We start from the raw sequence: 27,615 nt of genomic DNA on the forward strand, positions 1-27,615 counted from the left end.
TTTTCACTCGTGCATTGGAAATGTTAGGGAGAGGACGTGGCTGGCGTCCTCTCCGTTTGTGCTTATTGCTTAATTGTGGGGACTGGGGAGCAGCTGTATTATATAGGAGGAGTACAGTGCAGAGTTTTGCTGATCAGTGACCACCAGTTTTATCCCTTCTCTGCCTGAAAAACACTCCATATCTGTGCTCAGTGTGCTGCATATATATGTGCTCACACTGCTTTATTGTGGGTACTGCAGACCACCAGTATATTATATAGGAGGAGTACAGTGCAGAGTTTTGCTGACCAGTGACCACCAGTATATGTTGTCTGCCTGAAAAACGCTCCATATCTGTGCTCAGTGTACTGCATATATCTGTGCTCACACTGCTTTATTGTGGGTACTGCAAACCACCAGTATATTATATAGGAGGAGTACAGTGCAGAGTTTTGCTGACCAGTGACCACCAGTATATATAGCAGTACGGTACGGAAGGCCACTGCTCTACCTACCTCTGTGTCGTCAAGTATACTATCCATCTAGATTCTATACCTGTGGTGCATTTTAGTTTTGCAGTTTGCTGACAGTGACCACCAGTATATATAGCAGTACGGTACAGAAGGCCACTGCTCTACCTACCTCTGTGTCGTCAAGTATACTATCCATCTAGATTCTATACCTGTGGTGCATTTTAGTTTTGCAGTTTGCGGACAGTGACCACCAGTATATATAGCAGTACGGTACGGAAGGCCACTGCTCTACCTACCTCTGTGTCGTCAAGTATACTATCCATCTAGATTCTATACCTGTGGTGCATTTTAGTTTTGCAGTTTGCCGACAGTGACCACCAGTATATATAGCAGTACGGTACGGAAGGCCACTGCTCTACCTACCTCTGTGTCGTCAAGTATACTATCCATCCATACCTGTGGTGCATTTCAGTTGTGCGCAGTATATATATAGTAGTAGGCCATTGCTATTGATACTGGCATATAATTCCACACATTAAAAAATGGAGAACAAAAATGTGGAGGTTAAAATAGGGAAAGATCAAGATCCACTTCCACCTCGTGCTGAAGCTGCTGCCACTAGTCATGGCCGAGACGATGAAATGCCATCAACGTCGTCTGCCAAGGCCGATGCCCAATGTCATAGTAGAGAGCATGTAAAATCCAAAAAACAAAAGTTCAGTAAAATGACCCAAAAATAAAAATTGAAAGCGCCTGATGAGAAGCGTAAACTTGCCAATATGCCATTTACGACACGGAGTGGCAAGGAACGGCTGAGGCCCTGGCCTATGTTCATGGCTAGTGGTTCAGCTTCACATGAGGATGGAAGCACTCATCCTCTTGTTAGAAAACTGCAGTGCCACTCCTAGATGGGCCAGGTGTTTGTGTCGGCCACTTGGGTCGCTTAGCTTAGTCACACAGCTACCTCATTGCGCCTCTTTTTTTCTTTGCATCATGTGCTGTTTGGGGACTATTTTTTTGAAGTGCCATCCTGTCTGACACTGCAGTGCCACTCCTAGATGGGCCAGGTGTTTGTGTCGGCTACTTGTGTCGCTTAGCTTAGTCACACAGCAACCTTGGTGCGCCTCTTTTTTTCTTTGCATCATGTGCTGTTTGGGGACTATTTTTTTGAAGTGCCATCCTGCCCGACACTGCAGTGCCACTACTAGATGGGCCAGGTGTTTGTGTCGGCCACTTGTGTCGCTTAGCTTAGCCATCCAGCGACCTCGGTGCAAATTTTAGGACTAAAAATAATATTGTGAGGTGTTCAAAGTAGACTGAAAATGAGTGTAAATTATGGTTATTGAGGTTAATAATACTATGGGATCAAAATGACCCCCAAATTCTATGATTTAAGCTGTTTTTGAGGATTTTTTGTAAAAAAACACCCGAATCCAAAACACACCCGAATCCGACAAAAACATTTCAGGGAGGTTTTGGCAAAACGCGTCCGAATCAAAAAAAACACGGCCGCGGAACCGAATCCAAAACCAAAACCCGAAAAATTTCCGGTGCACATCTCTAATTTTAAAAATCATGGTCATAACAAGGATATCTGTACATGCTCTGTTCCCAATGCTCTGCACTTTGCAAGAAGTACTTATAAAACTATTCCCTCGCCTTTGCAAACATCTGTGGCTATGCTCATACCTTCCAACTCTCCCAGAATGTCTGTGAGACTCACAGATGTCAGGGAGTAGACAACTTTACTCTCCTAGATCCTGCCACTACTCCATTGAAGGCAAATTCATGATGATGCAATGTGATAATCCTGGCTATTAGTGGCATTATGTCATGGAGGCAAGGCCACGATGATGGTAATCATAGTGCCATGCCACCACAACTCCCGCATAGACATACTTCCCCCCGCAGATATCTCGGCAGCGAGTATGAAAAAGTACGTATATACAGCATTACTAAAATGCCACCATTTTGCTCGTCTAACATGAACGTTGCGTAAATTGAGGTGCAAGGTGAGACCTAAGTTAATGATGTATATGGTAGAAGGTGCAGTACTCGGACAACTGTTTGTATGTGGGTGTAAGCACCTTGATAAAATGCAGCTAAAGTAGTGCCAGATCTTCTCCTTTTCCCTGTTTGAATTGTACGTATGGAGAAATAAAAAAAAGTGTCTACAAGCACACAATATAGTTAATTAGGTTTCGGATATCACAACAAGCACAACTAAAATTGTGCTTGTAAACGGTTATACTGCACTTAAATTATCTCCTATCTGTAATCTTCTAATGGCTTACAGTCATTAGGTCGACAAGACGTAGGTCGACAATCATTGGGTCGACCACTATTGGTCGACATGCACAAAGGGTCGATATGGTTATTAGGTCGACCTGAACAATGTCGACATGAGTTTTTCATTCCCCCCCCCACCCCCCCAATTTTTTTAACTTTATCATACGTCACGATCCACCTGGACTACGAATGGGAACGGTAACCTGTGCCGAGCGCAGCAAAGCACCTTGCCCGAAGCATGGCAAGTGAAGCGACATGGTGCACTTATTGGGGTTCCCCATCACTTTACAAAGAAAACGACACCAAAAAAACACAAAAAAACTCATTTCGACCTTTTTCCATGTCGACCTAGTACATGTCGACCTTTTGACCATGTCGACATAATGTATGTTGACCAATAGTGGTCGACCTAAATCTTGTCAACCTAATGACCCATAACATTCTTCTTGCCATGGTTTCAATTCTCAATGACCTCATTAAACCAGACGTATTATTTAAGTACAATTTTCAAGAATGGGGCAATTTGTCATGTGTTCTATGCACCTCTGAGCATTAGAACACTCAGCTCCTTACAAAGCTGAATAAATATTTAACGCTATATCACCAGTCATGAATATAAAACACTGGCTTATGGGGATATGTATTAATATTTGCGGAACTGCTGGCATTATTCACACTCTGTATTGGGGTTGATATTTTAATTTTTAATGAAAATATCCTCGCTATTTTCATAGGGAAACCCACAAGGACAGCGGGAGCGATAACCGCTGTGCCTTTGAGTTACTTCCTGCATTTTGGAGAAGTTTTTCATATTTGCAAAAAACTTCTACGGGGGAATCTGACACTGCGAATGCAAACAATGGGGGTAATTCCAAGTTGATCGCAGCAGGATTTTTGATAGCAATTGGGCAAAACCATGTGCACTGCAGGGGAGGCAGATATAACATGTGCAGAGAAAGTTAGATTTGGGTGTGGTGTGTTCAATCTGCAATCTAATTTGCAGTGTAAAAATAAAGCAGCCAGTATTTACCCTGCACAGAAATAAAATAACCCACCCAAATCTAACTCTATCTGCACATGTTATATCTGTCCCCCCTGCAGTGCACATGGTTTTGCCCAATTGCTATCAAAAATCCTGCTGCGATCAACTTGGAATTACCCCCAATGTCAGCTTCTGGGATCGGAACCAGACTGAGGCTGCGGAGGGAGATCGAAAAATCTCTCTCCTGCTACTATGGGGTATATTCAATTGCTGTCCCCTCTATTTAATGCCGCCAAAGTCGGATTGACATTGTCGGAAAGTGGGCTAAAACCTGTTGGGTTTGACCCCGCTTCCGACAACACATGCGGCTCGGCGTCTGAAGCCGCCAATCCGCGTGTATTCCGACAGTCTTCCTACAAGTCGGAGTTCCCAACTTGTCGGAAAAAATGAGGTTGGATTGAATAGGTCGGAACCCCTTCTGACCTATTCCAGTCGGAAACTGCCTTCTTTCCGACAAGACAGCAGTTTCCAACTCTAATTGAATATACCCCTATGCCTCCATAGGCTAAAATGAGTTTACACTATCTGAAGATGGTGTAAACTTATATGGCCAAAATCTAAAAAAGCTTTGCTTTTCAGGGTATAGTACATAGGGGTCAGATTGTAGTCCCCATTGATAATAATGGGGACTGCGATCTGTAGCGCTAATTAGCATTCTGCAAGAGATTTCTGTGAAATCTGTTACATTATGCTATTAGTACATAGCCACAAACTTCAGTTTCTGCATAATTTTATGGGGGGGAAAAAGCATGATACATAGACCCCTTTGTCATATAAATATAATATAAAAAGTTATTTAACTCCATAGTCAAAGCATAGCAACAAATCAACCCAAATGTAAAATAAACAAATATAAATGGTATGAGTTAACATACTATACAACCCCTAGTAATATGTGTAAAAAATAGATTATTTCAGTATGGGTTTTTTTTGTACAATTGCAGCTTTAGATATCTATTTATCAAAGGTTCAATACCCTATATCCTTCAAATACAAGAAGTATGTGCAAGATTTACAGCTTTTGCCCGATTATCAATGTCTGTCTGCTAGTGAAGGCAGACAGTGACAAGCAATAGCCTTCACCAGGGGCATTCTGCAATGCTTCCCCAATAATGCATTAATTACTATCAGCTGGATGTATCAATGTGCCAATCAGGAATAACTGAATATTGTGCTGCTTGTTTTCATTATTGTTTAACTTTGCACCAGTTCCACAGTATCACAAGGAAAGCATCCTAAAAGGAGCCCCTAAAGAGGCTTATATGGGAATCTAGCCATGTCTAATTATATTGGTTCTTACGGCCCATACACACTGGGCGATTTTGAGCTGAAAGCAGGTCACTTTTGGTGTTTTGAGTTGCTTTCAGCTCAAAACCGCCCAGTGTGTATGCCCTGGCGATGAGCGCTGATGCGCGCCCACGCTTCATCGCCGGCGGCCGCCGTTCATCTGCTGGTATCACCAGATGAACGGCGGGGTGGACGGCTTTCCATAGAGTCCTGCTATGGAAAACTGTTCACACCCGCTGACATCGCTGGGCAGTGGGGAAAATAGCTCAGTGTTTATGCACTGAGCGATTTTCATCCCAGCGATGTCAGCGATCATTGCTGTGCAGTGTGTATGCACTTTCGGAGAGATTTTGACTATGAGTGATTTTGACTGAGCGTTTTCCCTTGAACTGACAGTAGGAGATTTTGACTAACTTTACCAGCGATTTTGACTACGTGTGCAAGCGATTTTGGCTATCGGCGATTCTGACTAACTCATTTAAATAGAGGGATGTCTTCACTTTTCCAGCGACATAGTCGAAATTGCCTTGCCTGCCCAGTCTATTTTTCATAGCGATAGCGACCTGGCAGGGACGCGCATCACTATTGCTCACTATGTGCACACAGAGCGATATGCACTAACTTTCTTAGCGATTTTAACTATGTAGTCAACATCGCTGAGCCATATCTCTCCGTGAGTACACACCTTACCTCATGAGAACATGCCTCTGCTGTACTAAAAGATTACATATCCCCACTCAACCTCTTCAGTATTTGCCTGCAGCTATTTATATATAGACATACTTTAACACCATATACTGTATCACGGTGAGGTCCATGACTCAAGTCACCTACAGTTTGTTGCTAGTATATTCCAGTTTGGCAACATTACCTTATCTATAGATTCTTGCAATGTATACAATATTAGTCATCTGCAAGTTGAAGCAAGTTTTGTAACTTTTTTTTCTCCTCTGTAGTTATTGCCCTGTATCTGTTTAACAATTATCACCTTATATCCACACAAAGGGGGTCATTCTGAGTTGTTCGCTCGCTAGCTGCTTTTAGTAGCATTGCACACGCTAGGCCGCCGCCCTCTGGGAGTGTATCTTAGCTTAGCAGAATTGCAAACGAAAGATTAGCAGAATTGCGAATAGAAAATTCTTAGCAGTTTCTGAGTAGCTCGAGACTTACTCCTACACTGCGATCAGCTCAGCCCGTTTCGTCCCTGGTATGACGTCACAAACACGCCCTGCGTTCGGCCAGCCACTCCCCCGTTTCTCCAGATACTCCCGCGTTTTATCCTGGCACTCCTGTGTTTTTCCGCACACTCCCAGAAAACGTCCAGTTTCCGCCCAGAAACACCCACTTCCTGTCAATCACACTCCGATCACTTCAACAATGGAAATTCTTCGTTCGGACGTGAGTCAATCTATTCAGTTTTGAGCTAAAATACTTAGCGCATGTGTACTGCGTACCATGCGCATGCGCATTTTCTCCTTAATCGCTCCGTTGCGAAAATCGGCAACGAGTGAACAACTCGGAATGACCCCCAATATGTATCACGTGTTTGTCCTTGTGAAGTGACAAATATACCATATGTTTTGCAGCAGATCACTCATTATATGTAATTGCAATGTTACCCATAGTGTATACCACTTATTGCAAGAAACATTTTTTATCCTTTGTTTTTAGTTCTGACACTATGTAACATTACTTTCTTAATAAATCCCTGTGATTACTGTGCTTATTACAAGCCATTATCATTGGTTATTGAGATCCCGCTTGTGTTTCACTAAATTTGTAAATCCTGTTATGCAGCAGCGCATTTTGGATGACAGATCTGAAAAGGCAATTAGATTTAGGAAATCAAATACCTATATTTCCTTGTTACCAATTCACTTGATTGAATGTGTTTAATAAGAGAGAAGCAGAAAACCACACTGACTGTTTGCTTTGAGAACCTCTGGTCTGGTGATATGCTCAGGGCAGAACAACTTGGAAAGAATGTAAACAGTTTCTGTAGTTTCAATCTTACAGAGATAAGGCAGATTCTGAGTTGAGAGCAAAGCAAAAAAACAAACAAACAAACAGTAAAGAGAGATCCGTGTTTAAAATCTAAGCAATCTGACTAGATTGCTTAGATTTTAAGCATGGATCTGCCGTGTGTATACCCCCAGCAATAGCGATGCGCGGCCCCACGCAATGCTATCGCCGGTGCTAGATTGAGCTTGCATGCAGGCTTATGGGCCGTATTCACGGGGCGATTTGGGGAGAGATGTGTGCTGAGCATGTGGTGGGAGATGGGGGGGGCGCTCGTTTCACCCAGCGGGTGAAGTGAGCGACCTGCTAGATTGGCCTGCATGCAGTCCAATCTAGCACCATCGATAGCGATGCACGGGGCTGCGCATCACTATCGCTGTGAGGGGTACACACGGAGAGATCGCTGCTTAATATCTAAGCAATCTAGTCAGATTGCTTAGATTTTAAGCAGCGATCGCTCCGTGAGTACCCCCCTTAACTCTGGCGGGTTGCTCACTTCACAACTGTGTGAAGTGAGTGGCCCCCCATCCATCCGTCCCCTCGCTCAGCACATCGCACTGTGCTGAGCGGGGGAAGAGATGTGTGCTGAGCGGTCTGTGTTAAGATCCCTCAGCGCACATCTCCCCCGTCAGTACCCCCCTTAACTCTGATCTGTGGAAAAACCATGCAACCATTGCACTGCAAGCACTAGCGTGTTTATAATCAGTGCAGTGAGTGCGGTGCACATGTGCCCCCCTGGGTCCAGGGAGGCCCACACCGCACACCCTGCATCCATTATTTGTAATACTTACCCTCTGCAGTCCCATGGTGAAGCAGCAGCACTGCAGGAATCACTGGGAAAATGGCGCTGTGCCCTTTTCCCGGTGTTTTGCGCATGTGCAGTAGGAAAACCACTGGAAAAATGGCCGCCGCTCCATTTTCCCTGAGATCTGCGCATGCGCTCTAGACTCTGGGACAGCACTAGGGTCCCGCCAGCTAGAGAGGAGGGGGCCCTGACAGAGCCTGCACACGGGCCTCCTCCTCTATAGATACGCCCCTGGCTGCAAGGAAGGGAAATCCATATATTACTTTTGCATGTAGGGTAAATAATGGCTGCCTCGCATGTAACCAACAAATGCTGGACAGCTTTATTTTTAAACTGCAATTTAACTTTGAGTTTGGACACACCCCTCCTGAATCTAAATATTTCAGGACGTTTTACAACTACTCCACCTGCAGTGCAACAGGGTTTTACCATGAGTCAAAGTCACTGTACAGTACTTTTTTTTGTGCCTTAGGGGTACATTTACTAAGCAGTGTTAAGAGCAGAGAAGTGAGCCAGTGGAGAAGTGTCCATGGCAACCAATCAGCACTGAAGTAACATCTATAATTTGCATACTATAAAATGATACAGAGCTGCTGATTGGTTGATGGGGAAATTTCTCCACTGGCTCACTTCTCCTCTCTTATCACTGCTTAGTAAATATTCACCTTATTCCCAAATCAGAATTAGCCCCATTATGTTGACCTAATGGGGCTAATTCTATCAGAATTAGTCCCATAAGTGCAGAGACTAGAATACTGGTACCAGTTTCACAACACTGTTGAATTGCCACTTAACCATTTAACTGGCATGGTCAGATCCCATGCGACCACGCCACCCCTCTGTGTCCCCCAGTTTTTGATGAAGAGATCCATTCTGGAGTTGTGCATAATATAATATTTAAATATTTGAAAAAATACTTTTTAAACTATTTAATTATTTTTTTTAAACAGTGTTATGAATGGTTTTGAAGGGGAAAATCATCAGTTAAGTGGTTAAAGCATTTTAACTATACGGCATTATAACTTTAAGCATTCCTCTTTACTAGTTTATTCAAAGTTATGATGCCCACATGGTTAAAATGCTTTATCTAGCATTACATCAGTGTCAGGGGAGCATGTGATGGTTTTATACTGAACTTATCTCAGCACAAATTTACAGACGCACCAATATTTACAGTATATTTTATTGTTGGATACATACATGTGTTTGTCTGTGTGTATATATATTATTTTGAATAGAACTATTTTAGCAATTCCTTTTAGCTTTTGTATGCTGTAGTAAATGACTACAGAGGATACGCATTAGTGGAGATGGGGAATTCTGTTTGTCTATTTATGTTAAAGAGGAAGTAACAAAATGTTAAAATCAGTCATAGTTATATATTTTAAAATCATTTGCTACCTTTCTACCTACTCTGTAGGAAAAAATGTGTCAGGGAAAAATGAGTGGTGGGGGATAACGATAGAAGGTGTAGGGATAGATATGAGGTAAAAGAAGTCATAAAGACATACAAACAAGGAGAAATAAAGGATTGCAGGCTAATACCCCTTTTCCACTAGCGAAGCACGGGTCGCAGCCGTGTGGCCTGACACGGCTGCGACCCGCGCTACAGCCCCCTGCAGACAGAGCTCACCAACCCGGCAATTGCCGGGTTGGTGATGCGCTAGTGACGCGGCAGGGGCGGCGCTGGGAGATCACATGATCTCCCAGCGCCGCCCTCCCTATGCACTGTGAACGGGAGCCTTGTCGCCTCGACACGGCTCCCATTCACACTAGACAGCTAGCCGGGTTGAACACGTGTTCAACCCGGCTAGCTACCAGGGTAGGATTCCCGGATCACTTGATCCGGGAATTTGCCGGGGAACCCGTTTCCACTAGGGAAAAACACGGGTAAATGCGCGCCCCCGCGCATTTACCCGTGTTTAAAAAAGCTAGTGGAAAAGGGGTATGTTTGATCCCTTGGGGCTATCCAATTAGCAATGAAGCACAGCAGTTGGCAGCTGTAATCAGGCAATTTTTTGGGGGGGACCTCAGCAGGCTCCGAACAAATAATGCCTGATAATAAGCTTTTAATCGCAATCGCGGCAGCAAAAACACATAGGTCATTGAACTTATCATGTATTCTATGTGTTTTCACCCTACAATTGATCATTTTTGGCCTCAAAGGGCACTAATTGAATTGCTCAAAAAAAAAAATTGTTAAAAATAATACAGAATAGTCCTATTTTTCACTTATAAATACATATTGCACTTAATTGCATTCCCCCCTTAGAGGGAGAAAGGGATAGGCACACACACACACACACACACACACACACACACACACACACACACACACACACACACACACACACACACACACACACACAAAGAGGAGACACAGATAAACACACAAATAGGCAAAAAGAGGAGGGTCATAGATACATACACATTTGGGGAAGGAGATGGGGGTGCTGTAGTAGTACAGGTTGAGTATCCCTTATCCAAAATGCTTGGGACCAGAGGTATTTTGGATATCGGATTTTTCAGTATTTTGGAATAATTGCATACCATAATGAGATATCATGGTGATGGGACCTAAATCTAAGCACAGAATGCATTTATGTTACATATATACCTTATACGCACAGCCTGAAGGTCATTTTAGCCAATATTTTTTATAACTTTGTGCATTAAACAAAGTGTGTCTACATTCACACAATTCATTTATGCTTCATATACACCTTATATACACAGTCTGAAGGTCATTTAATACAATATTTTTAATAACTGTGTGTATTAAACAAAGTTTGTATACATTGAGCCATCAAAAAACAAAAGTTTCACTATCTCACTCTCACTCAAAAAAGCCTGTATTTCGGAATATTCCGTATTTTGGATATTTGGATATGGGATACTCAACCTGTAATATAAAAAGCTAGTACTGCACACAAACAGGAGAAATAATCCTGTCGCTGCTATATGAAAACAAACAAATAAAACATGCACACTTTACATATAGGAAAACATAATTGCCAGTGTCACTAAAAATAATAAAAAAAAAAAAAATATTCTGCTCAATGAACTTACCAATGTTGGAAGCAGAGAGCTGCAGATGCACACTCTTAGCACTAAGAACACTGATAGTAAAAAATAATGTAAATAAACCCTCACAATTAACATGGAGTATAATTGAAGTTCTTAGCACACATTTGCGCAAATATGCGGGCCCATGTACCGCGGCCAGGTGACTTCATCACATGGGTCCCTAACATCCCTAATACTATCACATTCTATAAATTTATACAGGACTTACATCTAAATAGGGCCTTATCAATGTGTGATCTGAAATGCAGAAACCCAGCTAATTAAAACACCTGAGGGTGAATGGGAGGAGTGCCAATACAGAGGAAGGAAGCCTTGCCTTCCAGTGTACAATATATACACAAATATAGTGGAAAGCTCATTTTTGTCTTTATAGATCAAAACATCCAAAAATGGAAGTTCCTCTTGACTGATATGGTGGGTTAAGTGAATGTTGAGTTAATTGTTGTTTAAATGCTCGATGAAAAGAAGTAATATTTGTTTATCACCTTCCCATATCATCAATGTATCTTACCCACATGATGATGTTGGAGGTAAAGGTGTCATTTTGGTCACAGAACACAAATTTCCGCTCCCACCATCCAAGGAAGATGTTAGCGTAGATGGGGGCACAAGCTTTTTAAGTCAAACCTGCACTGACCAAATGATTTAAACCCTTGTATATCCCTAATCTAGGGCTACAAACTGGTGAAATGACGGTCATATTAGTAACCTCATAAGGGCTTTGCTCTAATCAGTGAAGTGAGGATCACTGATTATAACATTTTTCTGGTTACTATTTTTTATATCCCTTATAACAGCGACACCTTGAACGCATGGTTACATGCAACCTACTACCACACTATACTGTATATGCCCAATCTCATCTGATCTTGGAAGCAATACAGTGTTGGGCCTGGTTAGTACTCAATTGGGAGACCACCAGGGAATACCAGGTGTTGTAGGTAACTTCTTGTACCACACTAGCAAAAGGTTGATCCTGCATAAACTTGGATATATGTTTAGCATACATGCAATTAATGGACGACTTCATCAAAAAAATCACAGAAACAGATTACTCTGTGGTTCACGACTAATTTAGCTATATCTATCTATCTATCTATCTATCTATCTATCTATCTATCTATCTATCTATCTATCATCTTTTGATCTTGTCTGTGTGTTTATAGTAAAGATCTTTTCATTAAAAGCTATGTTTTAATTCACACATTATTACATCACGGTATAGACCAAATTGTTTATTATTCAATTGTGTTTCCGAGATTGAGTGCTCCCAACAAAGGTTACTTCTTTTTTCTTTACTCTCATATTCAATTATGCCTATTGACCTATGGAAGCACCACTGACAATCACTATTGGATCTACCCAAAAGGCTGCGTACCATTGGTAGATAGTGATAGATACGAGATTAAACTCTACCTGTCGGTTTTCTCGGAAACTTGATTCAGTAACATATTATTTTCCTAAATATCACTCAGTCCTGTGCTGTATCCCAAATCCGTACTTTTCCTTGAACATTTGAATTGGGTAAGATAGCTTTGGGAAAATGAGAGATATACGACCCATCATAGAAAGAGGCAACATTTTTCAGGTATCCAGCAAAGTGGCGATCCGTGCAATAATAGGAGTGACATTTAAACCATATAGAGACGGCAATTTCAGTGGAATAACCATGCCCAGGCAGGGCCGGATTAAGCCTTGGGGGTGCCCAGGGCACTTAAGACAGGGGGGTCCCGAATGAAGGTGGGGGATGTATATTAAATTGTGCATACCTCCCAATATGTCCCATTCCAGGAGGGACAAAATGCTCTCTACCTGGACTTCCCGCTTAATATATGATTGCCGTCACCTGTGTTGAACTATTTAATTGATAAGAAAGGTGTTGATTGCAATAAATTAAGAAGTCCAGGTAGAGAGCATTTTGTCCCTCCTGGAATGGGTTATGGTGGGAAGTATAGATTGTATATATTAAACTTAAACCAATGGTGTATATTAGTTTTAACGAATAGTTTAATAATGCCTCGGTACTGTTTATAGCTCGACCTAATTGAAAGACAACTATTTAATAAACTTTTCTTGTAGTGGAACAAAAACAACTTAACCTTAAAATACACATAGAAAAATAAAAGAATTTATCTTGTCACATTCAAGAATAGCAGCAGTCTCTGTACAACTTACACACTGGGACAGGACTCAGGAGGACTCTCTGTGTTTGTCTATCTCTAGACCCAAATGGTTTAGTTGCATAACAGTTTACACAGGACTCAGACACCCAGGTGGGGAGGAGGAGAAGCTGGGAACCCTGTGTCACTTACAGCTCTCTCCACCCTCCTATTTATCCTCTGGTTAGGAAGCTCCGTTGGTAGCTCAAGAAACATGATATTCCTTTGTCTCTGCCTCCACTGCATACTGTCCTGCTTGCATTCTGGCTGCTGGTTCTGCTGCTGCTTAAGAGGGAAAGCTAGTGATGTCAGTGTACTCTGGCCAGGGGGACCCCTGACAAAGGGGCAGGGCCGGCTCTAGGCATGTTCGAATAGAGCGGCCGCGCAGGGCGCCACCCTTAATGGGCGCCGCCATATTCGAACATGAAGCCGGCCCTGGTGACTGCAGGCGCTTGTGTGCTAGCGGCGCCGGTATCTAACGTCAAACGCCGGCGCCGTGCAGCGCACACAAGCGCCTTGGACGCTTCCTGGCTGGCCGCCCTCCCCCCGACCCCGCACCCGGCCGCCCGCACCCGGACCTGGACCCGGACAGCAGTACTCCCCCTCCAACGCCGCAGGTATGGGGGGGGGTGAATCATTTAAGGATGGATGGCGCTGTGGGGGCATTTATGGCTGGCACTGTGGGGGCATTTATGGCTGGCACTGTGGGGGCATTTATGGCTGGCACTGTGGGGGCATTTATGGCTGGCACTGTGGGGGCATTTATCTGTCACTGTGGGGACATTTATCTGGCACTGTGGGGACATTTATGGCTGGCACTGTGGGGACATTTATCTGGCACTGGGGGCATTTATGGATGGCACTGTGGGGGCATTTATGGATGGCACTGTGGGGGCATTTATGGCTGGCACTGTGGGGGCATTTATGGCTGGCACTGTGGGGGCATTTATCTGGCACTGTGGGGACATTTATCTGGCACTGGGGGCATTTATCTGGCACTGGGGGCATTTATGGATGGCACTGGGGGCATTTATGGCTGGCACTGTGGGGGCATTTATGGCTGGCACTGTGGGGGCATTTATGGCTGGCACTGTGGCGGCATTTATGGCTGGCACTGTGGGGGCATTTATGGCTGGCACTGTGGCGGCATTTATGGCTGGCACTGTGGGGGCATTTATGGCTGGCACTGTGGGGACATTTATCTGGCACTGGGGGCATTTATGGATGGCACTGTGGGGGCATTTATGGATGGCACTGTGGGGGCATTTATGGCTGGCACTGTGGGGGCATTTATCTGGCACTGTGGGGACATTTATCTGGCACTGGGGGCATTTATCTGGCACTGGGGGCATTTATGGATGGCACTGTGGGGGCATTTATGGCTAGCACTGTGGGGGCATTTATCTGGCACTGTGGGGGCATTTATCTGGCACTGGGGGCATTTATGGATGGCACTGTGGGGGCATTTATGGATGGCACTGTGGGGGCATTTATGGATGGCACTGTGGGGGCATTTATGGATGGCACTGTGGGGGCATTTGTCTGGCACTGTGGGGGCATTTGTCTGGCACTGTGGGGACATTTATCTGGCACTGTGGGGGCATTTATCTGGCACTGTGGGGGCATTTATCTAGCACTGTGGGGGCATTTATCTAGCACTGTGTGGCCTTTTCTGTATCTACATATCTGGCACTGTGTGGCCATTTATGTATCTGGCATTGCTGGGGGGCATGTCATGTGTAGCTGGCACGGCTGGGGAGCATATCCTATAGTGTTCTCGCTAGGCGTCTGTGGCTAGGCAATGTGTCTAACGTGCTCTGCCTGGCGCAAAGTGTCTAACGTGCTCTGCCTGGCGCAAAGTGTCTAACGTGCTCTGCCTGGCGCAAAGTGTCTAGGAGGTTCTACCTGGTGCAGTTTGTATTAACTGCACTACTGTGTTGTGTAATGCGAATTGCCACTATTATGTAGCCACGCACCTTCCCCACGAAGCAACACCCCTAAATTTTTGCTGCCCGCCTTCGGCGCGCACTGTCCATAGTTTGCCATGTAGGTAGATGAGCACCAAGCATTACAGTATGTACGTCATTTTGCCCTCCTAACTTAAAAATGTGCCCTCCCTGCCCTAAAAAGTGAACACTATCGTGTAACTGGCACTGCTAGGGGGGCATATTGTGTGTAGCTGCCACTGCTGGGGGGCATATTATGTCTATCTGGCACTATACTGGAGACATTGTGTGTAAGGAACACTACTGTGGCTGTTATGTGTAAGGCTGCTAATTGTGTGCGTAGAGGGGGTGTGAAAACATATTTATTTAGTCTAATAATATGAAGTTATGAGGCCACGCCCACTCTCCAAGAGGCCACGCCCACTTTTCCTGGAGCGCGCGCATGGGGGGGGGGGGGGCGCTTTTACATGTTTTCGCTCAGGGTGCTAGTAGGCCTGGAGCCGGCCCTGCAAAGGGGGGCCCGGGGTACAGTATGCCCTGCATCCCCCCCTTAATCTGGCTATATGCCCACGTATTAAAAAATGAGAAGTAGTGATACAAAATTGGGTAAAAGTTGGGTCCTGTGGGGCTAGCGCAGTAAGACCACGCAAGGGCATCAGTTCTGATTTATGAAAATTAATTCTATAACCAGCAAAAGAACCAAAAGAGGTGAGTAAAGAGGTGACTACGGGCAAAGAGGAAGCAAGATCGGAGACAACAAGAGCGAACAATGATAATTTAAGCTACTACATTCCGCTTTTACTGTAATTGCAGTTTTCAAACGCAGCGAAGCAGCAGCTGGCTAAAGTCGCTGCTTAGTAAATTTACCCCCTGATCCCCAACAACTTTAATCAGATACAATGATCACATTTTTATTTACAATGAGAATTATAGCTGCATGCCCAACATGGACCAGCCCTACATCTTTCCCCTCTCCCCGCCAGCATGTAACCAAGGGGTCTATTTACTAAGCCTTGGATGGAGATAAAGTACCAGCCATTCGGCTCCTGCCATGTCACAGGCTGTGTTTGAAAAATGACAGGAGCTGATTGGCTGGTACTTTACCTCCAGCGAGTTTATCTCCATCCAAGGCTTAGTAAATAGACCCCTAATTCCCATAATAACGATCCACAATGTGGTGGCACGCACTATTTCCCACTGAGCAAGAAGGGTCCTGACTCTGCCCCACTCTCCAAATGGTTAGTTCTAAATCCAAGTTGGGTAAGGGACCTCTGATGTCACCATGGGGAGGAGAAACATCACCAGGGGGAGGAGCCTAGCTCCTCCCCCTGGCATCATAGGTCCTTTAGGCCACTTGATTCTAGCATCTACCCTCCCCAAATGGTTGATTCTATACCGGAGTGGGAGAAGGGACCTTCTGACGTACCATGGGGAGGAGACTCATCACCAGGGGGAGGAGCTATGGGCGAACAGGGTACCCGGAAAGTACCCTCGTGGGCTCGGTGGCTCGCTCCGCTACGCTCGCCACCTGATTACTAAAGGTAATAGTTGGTGGCGTGGATAGTAGAGGCACTATCCCGCTGGCCTAGCTCCTCCCCCTTGTGCCGTGGCTCCTCCTCCTGACGGAAAAGGTCCCTTAGCCCACTTGATTCTAGCATCTACCCTCCCCAAATCAGTTGACGCAAACGTCTCCCCAAATCAGTTGACGTCTCCGCAAATGCACCTACAGTACTGTGATCTGCCAATCTTAGAGGCAATGTAGTGCTCCAGCGCAATGGAAGCAATTCGTCGTCGTCCTCTCTCGCTGTGCTGGGTGAGTCCTCATACGCCTCAGGCAGGCAGAAGCCGCGCATTGCTACGCAATCCACAGGTGTTTGTTTTGCCCCCGGCAGTGAAGGGGTGTGCCGAGAAAGGCGGTGTGCCTGAGCTCCGCCTTGTTACACAGAGACACAGACACGCCCATCAAACCAGCAGCACACACACCAGTGACCAGCAGCAGCATAGCTAGGACTGGACTCAGTAACCTCAGTGCAGCAGTCACTGGGCACGGGATCCCCGCACGCAGCCGCCGCTGCTAGCCGTGTGTAGTATGTGCCAGCAGCAGGCTGCAGGCAGCGTGGCCGCGGCGCTAGCAGGTTCCCTCTCCCCGCTTCGGGGCCGGCGTCGGACTATTTAGTGTGGCGTCAGCTAGGATCTGAGCAGCAGACATGCCGGGTAGCGACACAGGGATAGCCGTGGACAGGACCTACTCTGACCCGGAGAGGCACCAGAGAATAAAGACACGGGTAAGGGACCAGAGCCATGGGACTCACTGACCGGGCAGGCAACCTGTGGCTCTCCAGCTGGTGTAGAATCACTGGTCCCAGCATGCCCTACACCCTTTATGCTGGGATCATTAGTACACCATCAGCTGGGTTGCCATATACTCCCTTCCACTGCTCATTCCATCATTGTGTAATTATGTGACCTGACACTAGCATTGCATCCATATACCTATACCCCCCACCCGCTCCCTCCCTTCCCCATGGGGAACATGTGTTACCCTGCGCTGCTATCAGCTGCTCCTCCTGGAGGGCGCATTCATTCCTAGGCGCCATTTACAGTGGATACACTGTATCTATATGTAGGGTATGTGTACAGGGTGGGAAGTTGCAGCTCACGCATTCTCTGTAGAGAGAGGGAATCTGTGTGTGCAGTATGTAATGTATCAGTGTGTGTGTGCAGTATGTAATGTATCGGTGTGTGTGAGCAGTTCCTCGCTGCTGTGTAGCTGGCTAATGATGGTGACGGGAGGGTACTGCTAGCATCTTATGCCCGCTGTGTCTCACTGTAGGCACACAGTGGTTGTGTTTAAAATACTTGACAAGTCTATACAAGTCATGCTGGCAGTGCTCACCTAGGTGACAGACACCGCTGGAGAAGGGTAGAACTTTATGTCCAGTTCTATATCTATTCTATAATATTCTATCTGTCTTTCGTGGGAGCAGACTATTAATAATAGTTTCATGACTCATTCTGCACATTAATTGTCTGTAATAAATGGTGACTGTACTTACTGTGTAGTTTCTCTAATGGTGTTCTCCATACACTGGTTCTGTAATTAGAATAATATTCTGTGCAGGTGAATACGTTTCATTACTGCTTTATTACATATGAGAGTGTTATTCTATCTGATGTAACAAATGTCAGCAGGATATTAATATATTGCCTATTGTTATCTGTGCTTAACATGAGTTCTGTTTCCTTAACTGGAAGATGCCATGTACTAATAGAGGTTAAAAGGCTTTTAATATTCCATCTGTGCTTAGTGCTGCGACTATATTACCTGGATTTATTTATTATTTATTCTTGTTGTAAAGTCTCTTTTTCACACGAGCCAGAGCCACCTGTACGTCTTATTTTCCATTCTTAATTCTAAAGGTGTGTACACACGGTGAGATCCTTGCTATGCCCGATTTTCACTTGCGGTTTTCCTTGAACTCCGTGGAGCCCAGATAGCACAGATTTTGACTAACTTTTCTTGCGATTTTGATAGTCAAAATCGAAAGAAAAGATCTCACTGTGTGTACACACCATGTAATGTACACACGGAAAGATCCCTGCTATGTTCGATTTTGATTATTCGATTTCCCTTGAACTCCCCCAGAGCCCAGATAGCACAGATTGTACAGATTTTGACTATCTGTGCTTGAGATTTTGTCTATGTACGATTTTGACTAAGTGCCAATTTTGACTATACTTTATACTAGATAGTACACTAGATAGTCAAGATTGACTTGCCTGCACAGTTTATCTAGCCTTACGATACCGACCCCACGGGAGCGCGCATCGGGATCGAATCTGTATCGCAAGCTGCCTAGCACCATGAGATATGCACTAACTTTTCATAAGATTTTGACTATATAGTCAAAAATGTTACAGATTTATCTCACCGTGTGTACACACTAAAGGCCCATACACACTGGTCGATATATCGGCCGTTCTCTTGAACGGCCGATACATCGCGGGACCGTCGGCCAGTGTGTACGGGCGATACGTCTGTGAACTCCGTCAGACGTATCGCGCAGCCGACGGCCAATATATCTAACGATATATTGGCGCGTCGCTGTGTGTGTACGGGGCGGTCGGCCGACGGTGATTGACAGGTGAACTGGGCGGGCGCCCGCCCAGTTCATGACGTCAGTCCCCCGACGGATCGGGCAGTGTGTATGCACAGCACACTGCCCGATCCGTACATAGATATATCTGCAGATCAATTGATCTGCAGATATATCTACTAGTGTGTACCCACCTTAAGAGTTTTATTCTGTATATATACCAGCTGCGAAGTGTATTTGGGTTTATTATGAATAGTGTTAGCACAGTGAAGGGTTATTGTCTTGGCGTGAGACTGCAAAGGCAGATCTGCCGGGTTATATTTTCCAGGAACTTGCTAGCCTTTCCTGTGCTACATTGGAGATTGTCTGGTATCTGTTATCACTGCACCACCCAGGTCATTCCAGTTCCCACATTGATGTTTGTTCAGGTCTTGTCAGCCAGTCTGTATCTGTCCATAGAATACTGTCTTACATCATTTTGCATTTGTTAAGAAGTACTTTACTTGGTGCTACTGTATTTGCCAAATAAAAGCTCCTGTAAGTGACTATGGGGTCTATTGATTAACATTATTTTTACTTTAATAATGTGAAAAAGGGTGTTTTCACACCCGTTTCACATTATTTTAGTATCACCTGAATGTATTAAAGGGCATTTGGAGCAGTTTTCATCAAAAACTGCTCTAAACCCTTTCATTCACTTTTTTTTTTTTTTTTTTTTAGTAACCCACATCGCATTTCCCATACTTATAATGGGAAATGTGATGTGCCCAAATTTACAAAAAAAAAATGTGCAAAACATACTGCAGTGTGCCCTGTGATAATCTCGCCAGCTCAGGCTGGCGAGTTCACAGGGCAGCACTGCGATAGGTAGGTATTTGCCCAGCTTTCTCTGCCCCTGGATGTGGATGGTGATAAATAGGCCCCATGTTCTTTGTAAAACATTACAGAATGTTTGCTGTACAAAAATTCACCATTGTGGAAGTGGCTGGTATATAGGAAACTTCCATACCGCAGTATTATGGGGAGTGTCCTATATATCTATTGTCAATACACAGACATTTTGACATAAATGTTCAACTATGGAATGTCATAATATGAACCCTGCTTTTTATGTGATACTAATAAATTGTAATGTTTAAAAAAAAAAAAATATATATATATATATATATATATATATATATATATATATATATATATATATATATATATAATTTTTTTTTTTTTTTTTTTTTTATTGGAATTGGCTCAGAGCCATGCTTTTTATATCTGTAATAGTCCCATTTACAGCATTTACAAATTTGCATGGACTATTGAAATGACAGTTATTTGCACTGCTTCAAACTGGAGTAAAGGCTCATTCAGACAAGCACTTACAAATGTGCCAAAAACTTCATGCAGTCATTAGGATCATGGAAAAGCTTGTGATTTTGGATTCTAAAACATGTATGTTTGTGAGATTTTCAGCAATATATGCAAATGTATGCAGGACCCTCTTATAGCATTGGTTACATAAGTCCTCAATTTGCAAATAGAACAGGTTTGAGCAGTAAATCTTGGCACATGCATCGCAGTATTTCCGGCCATGTAAGCATGATGGTATGGGATCTGTGGCTCTAAACAAGTGTAATTCTTTTTTAATTAGCTACTAAAGTGTGATTTGGATCATTGAGTATCTTCAAAACACTTTGAAGTTCTTACCTGTATGTTTAAGCTTCCGCCACGATCTGCAGAGTAAGATATTGCCAGATTTGGTTATATAAGTGGATAGTAGTCCTATTTATCACTTTCCATTTCCTCTTAATGCAAAATGAGTCGCAGATGGCAGCAATGCTTAGTTTGGTCATTGGCCCTGTGATATTTAAAACAACTGCATTGTCGTAAGAAATCCCTGTGACTTCACTAGGAATGTTCTCCTAGTCGGCCTGGGTGAGGGTTCCTGCTATGCCACTCAAGACATTCCATCTATTTGTAATACAAATTGCACACCTATTAGAGTCTCCGTCCTGGTTTACATTTTACAAGATGAAAAGATAAAACATCTCAGCTCTGTTGCTGTAACTCCAAAATAGCTTAAATAAAAATTGCAAATTTGATCCTTTATTTTTAAATATATTTCAAGGTAATATTTTGGGGTTCTAAATACTTAAAAGTACGATGAAAACCATTTTGAAACATTCAAATAAATTTTTGCTTCTGTGTGATTGTTCCAAAAATTATAATTTTATTTCAAATTGAAAGCAATAATAACAATAACTACAAGTGAAACTAAGAGGTATCAAAACTATGAAGATTGATCTGACCATGTATGTGAAAGCCTTCTATAGTTTAGAAAGGGTTAAGCTAGCCTGGTAGTGGCCTCCTTTAGGGAAGAACAATTACTTTTTTTTTATATGTCCTGGGAGGGTCAGCAGACAGCTCTCTCCAACAATGGGGTATGGGTCGACATGCATTAGGTCGATAGGCCAAAAGGTCGACATGGGTTTTTGGACTTTTTTTTGGTGTCGTTCTCTTCATAAAGTGATGGGGAACCCCAATTAGTGCACCGTGTCCCCTCGCATGGCTCGCTTTGCTCGCCATGCTTCGGGCAAGGTACCGTTCCCAATTGTAGTCCACGTGGATCGTCAAGTATGAAAGTCCAAAAAATGAAAAAAAAAATGTGAAAAAGTAATGTCGACCTAATGACTGACGACCTAAGCTGTGTCGACGTAACAACCGTATCCCCAACAATGTGTGCTGAAAAACAGAATGCACAGGAGCGAGTGACTGTGAAATAGCTATCCACAACTTCTTATTTTCGTTCTCTGTAGGCAGCTTGCTTTATAAATCTGACAGCTCTCTTGTTTTCCAGACAATAGTTGTCATTGTCACAAATCTGGCAAAGTGAGCAGTTATTTGGATCCATTAGAGCTAGCACACATTTCTTTTCCTCGTCTAAATAAAGCTGCAATCACATACACCCTAAAACTTAAATATTGAGTTTATTGTGGTGTGGCATGTTTTGTGAAAGCCTGAGCTATATGCATTTATGAACAATCCCCATAGTATGGTGGTAACACTGCTAGAAATGTCTGTCTTTCTCAGTTCCTTTGTGTTTATATTTTCTGTGCTCTCCGAGGCCCAGGGCATGAGAGCGGTCGAGGAGTGTTTTTGTAGATACATACGGTGTATAATTGGCTGCTGGTGGTGGCTAATTAGAATTTTGTGCTGCAACACTCATTTCAAGTGATGTGAGAGAACAATAATGAGGCCACGCTATTAGAAGCACAAGAAACAACCAGCAGGACAAAACAGCAGTCCTATAAATACTAATGACCATAGGACAGCACAGTGGCTACCATTGCTGCTTCACAGCGCTGGATTAATGGGTACGAATCTGACATGGGCTCTGTTTGTATGGAGTAAATATGTTCTCCTCATACTTGAGTGGGTTTCCTCTGGGTGATCCGATTTCCTCCTATAGTCCAAACACATACTGGTACAGTAGATCACTTGGGGCAGGGAATGATGTGAATGATTATGTATTCTCTAACACTTCTGCGTAATATGATTGGTTCTTTAGAAGTACACAAAAAAGCGGGCGGTCTTCAGTTTGCTGGCTGTCGGAATCCCGACACACAGTATACTGGCGCCGGCATACCGACACCTTTTCTCCCTCTTGGGGGTCCATGACCCCCCTGGAGGGAGAATATATAGTGTAGCGTGCCACTGTGCCCGCAGCGTGGCCAGCGCAGCGAGCCCGCAAGGGGGTCATTTGCGCTCGCCCAGCTGTCGAGATTTCGGCGCCTGTATGCTGGCTGCCGGCAGACCCTACTACACCCCAAAAATACTACAGTACTACTTACTATTACAGGGACTGCCTTTTTTTCACCTAGCATCATATCCTTTATACAAAGTAATGTGTTCATTCCTCAATGATAACCACAGTAATACTTTGTTTCTCTAACGTCCTAGTGGATGCTGGGGACTCCGTAAGGACCATGGGGAATAGACGGGCTCCGCAGGAGACAGGGCACTTTAAGAAAGAATTAGGAATACTGGTGTACACTGGCTCCTCCCTCTATGTCCCTCCTCCAGACCTCAGTTAGAATCTGTGCCCGGACGAGCTGGGTGCACTTTAGTGCGCTCTCCTGAGCTTGCTAATAAGAAAGTATTTTGTTAGGATTTTTTATTTTCAGAGAGATCTGCTGGCAACAGGCTCTCTGCTACGTGGGACTGAGGGGAGAGAAGCAGACCTACTAACTGCGGATAGGTCATGCTTCTTAGGCTACTGGACACCATTAGCTCCAGAGGGATCGAACACAGGAACACACCCTTGGTCGTCCGATCCCGGAGCCGCGCCGCCGTCCCCAGAGCCAGAAGCCGGCGTGTGAAGCAAGAAGACGTCAAAAGCGGCGGCAGAAGACTCCAATCATCATATGAGGTAGCGCACAGCACTGCAGCTGTGCGCCATTGCTCCCACATTACACCCACACACTCCGATCACTGTAGGGTGCAGGGGGGGGGGGGGCGCCCTGGGCAGCAATTAGAGACCTCTTGGCAAAGTGGGCATATATACAGTTGGGCACTGTATATATGCATGAGCCCCCGCCATTATTTTATACAAAATAGCGGGACAGAAGCCCGCCGCTGAGGGGGCGGGGCTTCTTCCTCATCACTCGCCAGCGCCATTTTCTCTCCACAGCTCCGCTGAGAGGAAGCTCCCCAGACTCTCCCCTGCAGAAGCACGATAGAAGAGGGTGAAAAGAGAGGGGGGGGGCACATAAATTTGGCGTAAAAACAATATATACAGCAGCCACTGGGTTAACACTACGTTACTGTGTGATTCCTGGGTCATATAGCGCTGGGGTGTGTGCTGGCATACTCTCTCTCTGTCTCTCCAAAGGGCCTTGTGGGGGAACTATATTCAAATAGAGCATCCCCTGGGTGTGTCGGTACGTGTGTGTCGACATGTCTGAGGTAAAAGGCTCCCCTAAGGAGGAGATGGAGCTAATATGTGTTTGAGGGTGTCTCCGTCGACAACGCCGACACCTGTTTGGATATGTGTAAGTGCTAAGGTGAATTTATTGCACAAAAGATTAGAGAACAGACAGGAAATCTACCCATGTCTGTCCCTATGGCGCAGAGACCTTCAGAGTCTCACAATGCTCACTATCCAAAATAATAGACACTGATATCGACACGGAGTTTGACTCCAGTGTCGACTACGATAATGCAAAGTTACAGCCAAAATGGCAGAAAAGTATTCAATATATGATTATTGTAATAAAGATGATTTGCATATCACTGATGACTCATCTGTCCCTGACACAAGGGTACACATTTTAAGGGAAAGAAAGCTGAGGTAAATTTCCTTCCTCTCATGAGGAAAAAGAGCGGGAATCTCCAGACAAGAGACTGCAGCTTTCCACAAAGAATTCTCAGGCAGTATCCTTTCCCCACTAGGGCCAGGATGTGATGGGAATCTTCCCCTAGGGTGTCGCGTTTGCCCAAAAGGTAGCCCTAGCTATTCTCGGGGATCCTGCAGATAGCGTGCACATTTTGGTACACTATTCAGACCGGCGATTGTGTCGGCATGGGTTTATAGCGCTGTGGCGGCGTGGACAGGTACCTTATCAGCAGAAATTGAGTCCCTAGTATGTGTATATATGTAATATATATCTATATATCTATATATATATCTATATTTCTCTAACGTCCTAGTGGATGCTGGGGACTCCGTCAGGACCATGGGGAATAGCGGCTCCGCAGGAGACAGGGCACAAAAGCAAGCTTTTAGGATCACATGGTGTGTACTGGCTCCTCCCCCTATGACCCTCCTCCAAGCCTCAGTTAGGTTTTTGTGCCCGTCCGAGCAGGGTGCAATCTAGGTGGCTCTCCTAAAGAGCTGCTTAGAAAAAGTTTTTAGGTTTTTTATTTTCAGTGAGTCCTGCTGGCAACAGGCTCACTGCATCGAGGGACTTAGGGGAGAGATTTTCAACTCGCCTGCGTGCAGGATGGATTGGAGTCTTGGGCTACTGGACATAGCTCCAGAGGGAGTCGGAACACAGGTCACCCTGGGGTTCGTCCCGGAGCCGCGCCGCCGATCCCCCTTACAGATGCTGAAGATCGTGGGTCCGGAAACAGGCGGCAGAAGGCTCTTCAGCCTTCATGAAGGTAGCGCACAGCACTGCAGCTGTGCGCCATTGTTGCTACACACTTCACACTGAACGGTCACGGAGGGTGCAGGGCGCTGCTGGGGGCGCCCTGGGCAGCAATATTTAATACCTTTTTATGGCAAAGAATACATCACATATAGCCATTGAGGCTATATGTATGTATTTAACCCAGGCCAGATATCTCAAAACCCGGGAGAAAAGCCCGCCGAAAAGGGGGCGGGGCTTATTCTCCTCAGCACACAGCGCCATTTTCCTGCTCAGCTCCGCTGTGAGGAAGGCTCCCAGGACTCTCCCCTGCACTGCACTACAGAAACAGGGTAACAAAGAGAAGGGGGGCATATTTTGGCGATATTTATATATTTAAAGCGCATATAACAGAAACAACACCTTTTAGGGTTGTTTATATACATTTTATAGCGCTTTTGGTGTGTGCTGGCAAACTCTCCCTCTGTCTCCCCAAAGGGCTAGTGGGGTCCTGTCTTCGATAAGAGCATTCCCTGTGTGTCTGCTGTGTGTCGGTACGTGTGTGTCGACATGTATGAGGACGATGTTGGTATGGAGGCGGAGCAATTGCCGGTAATGGTGATGTCACCCCCTAGGGAGTCGACACCGGAATGGATGGCTTTAATTATGGAATTACGTGATAATGTTAGTACATTACAAAAGTCAGTTGACGAAATGAGACGGCCGGAAAACCAGTTGGTACCTGCTCAGGCGTCTCAGACACCGTCAGGGGCTGTAAAACGTCCCTTACCTCAGTCAGTCGACACAGGTACCGACACAGATGAATCTAGTGTCGACGGTGAAGAAACAAACGTATTTTCCAATAGGGCCACACGTTATATGATCACGGCAATGAAGGAGGCTTTGCAGATCTCTGATACTGCAGGTACCTCAAAAAGGGGTATTATGTGGGGGGTGAAAAAACTACCTGTAGCTTTTCCAGAATCAGAGGAATTGAATGACGTGTGTGATGAAGCGTGGGTTAACCCCGATAGAAAACTGCTAATTTCAAAGAAGTTATTGGCATTATACCCTTTCCCACCAGAGGTTAGGGCGCGCTGGGAAACACCCCCTAGGGTGGATAAAGCGCTCACACGTTTATCAAAACAAGTGGCGTTGCCGTCTCCTGATACGGCCGCCCTCAAGGATCCAGCAGATAGGAGGCTGGAAACTACACTGAAGAGTATATACACACATACTGGTGTTATACTCCGACCAGCAATAGCCTCAGCCTGGATGTGCAGTGCTGGGGTAGTGTGGTTGGATTCCCTGACTGAAAATATTGATACCCTGGATAGGGACAGTATTTTATTGACTTTAGAGCAATTAAAGGATGCGTTTCTTTATATGCGAGATGCTCAGAGGGATATTTGCACTCTGGCATCGAGAGTAAATGCGATGTCCATATCTGCCAGAAGAAGTTTATGGACGCGACAGTGGTCAGGTGATGCGGATTCCAAAAGGCATATGGAAGTATTGCCATATTAAGGAGAGGAATTATTTGGGGTCGGTCTATCGGATCTGGTGGCCACGGCAACTGCCGGCAAATCCACTTTTTTACCTCAGACTCCCTCCCAACAGAAAAAGACACCGTCTTTTCAGCCGCAGTCCTTTCGCTCCTATAAAAACAAGCGGGCAAAAGGACAGTCTTATCTGCCCCGAGGCAGAGGAAAGGGTAAGAGAGGGCAGCAAGCAGCCCCTGCCCAGGAACAGAAGCCCGCCCCGGGTTCTACAAAGCCATCAGCATGACGCTGGGGCTTTACTAGCGGACTCAGGAGCGGTGGGGGGTCGACTAAAGATTTTCAGCAATCAGTGGGCTCGCTCACAGGTGGACCCGTGGATCCTGCAGATAGTATCTCAGGGTTACATGTTGGAATTCGAAAGGTCTCCCCCTCGCCGGTTCCTAAAGTCTGCTTTACCAACGCCTCCCTTAGAAAGGGCGACGGTATTGGAAGCCATTCACAAGCTGTATTCTCAGCAGGTGATAATCAAGGTACCCCTCCTACAACAGGGAAAGGGGTATTATTCCACACTATTTGTGGTACCGAAGCCGGACGGTTCGGTAAGACCTATTCTAAATCTGAAATCCTTGAACCTGTACATACAGAAATTCAAGTTCAAGATGGAGTCACTAAGAGCAGTGATAGCGAATCTGGAAGAAGGGGACTTCATGGTGTCCCTGGACATAAAAGATGCTTATCTGCATGTCCCAATTTACCCCTCACACCAAGGGTATCTCAGGTTCGTGATACAAGACTGTCATTATCAGTTTCA

General features: G+C 44.9%; 1 protein-coding gene and 1 pseudogene across 3 annotated transcripts in view; both read left to right on the plus strand.

Annotated features, from left to right (window-relative positions):
- Positions 1-27,615, plus strand: part of TMCC3 (transmembrane and coiled-coil domain family 3) — a 227,844-nt gene that overhangs the window by 17,673 nt on the left and 182,556 nt on the right. Inside the window, exon 1 of one of the 3 annotated variants that reach the window (XM_063927610.1) lies at positions 16,798-16,899. The exons of 1 other annotated variant lie outside the window; for it this stretch is intronic. In XM_063927610.1, the coding sequence (XP_063783680.1) occupies positions 16,861-16,899 (39 nt within the window). In that variant the 5' untranslated portion in view covers positions 16,798-16,860. Of the gene's footprint in view, positions 1-16,797; positions 16,900-16,992; positions 17,372-27,615 lie in introns of those variants that run through there. One more of the 3 variants, XM_063927609.1, reaches the window with a different exon arrangement.
- On the plus strand, positions 11,807-11,925 carry LOC134939182 (5S ribosomal RNA; annotated as a pseudogene).

The sequence above is a fragment of the Pseudophryne corroboree genome, chromosome 6 (genome assembly GCF_028390025.1).
Source record: "Pseudophryne corroboree isolate aPseCor3 chromosome 6, aPseCor3.hap2, whole genome shotgun sequence".
In the NCBI taxonomy this organism is placed as follows: Eukaryota; Metazoa; Chordata; class Amphibia; order Anura; family Myobatrachidae; genus Pseudophryne; species Pseudophryne corroboree.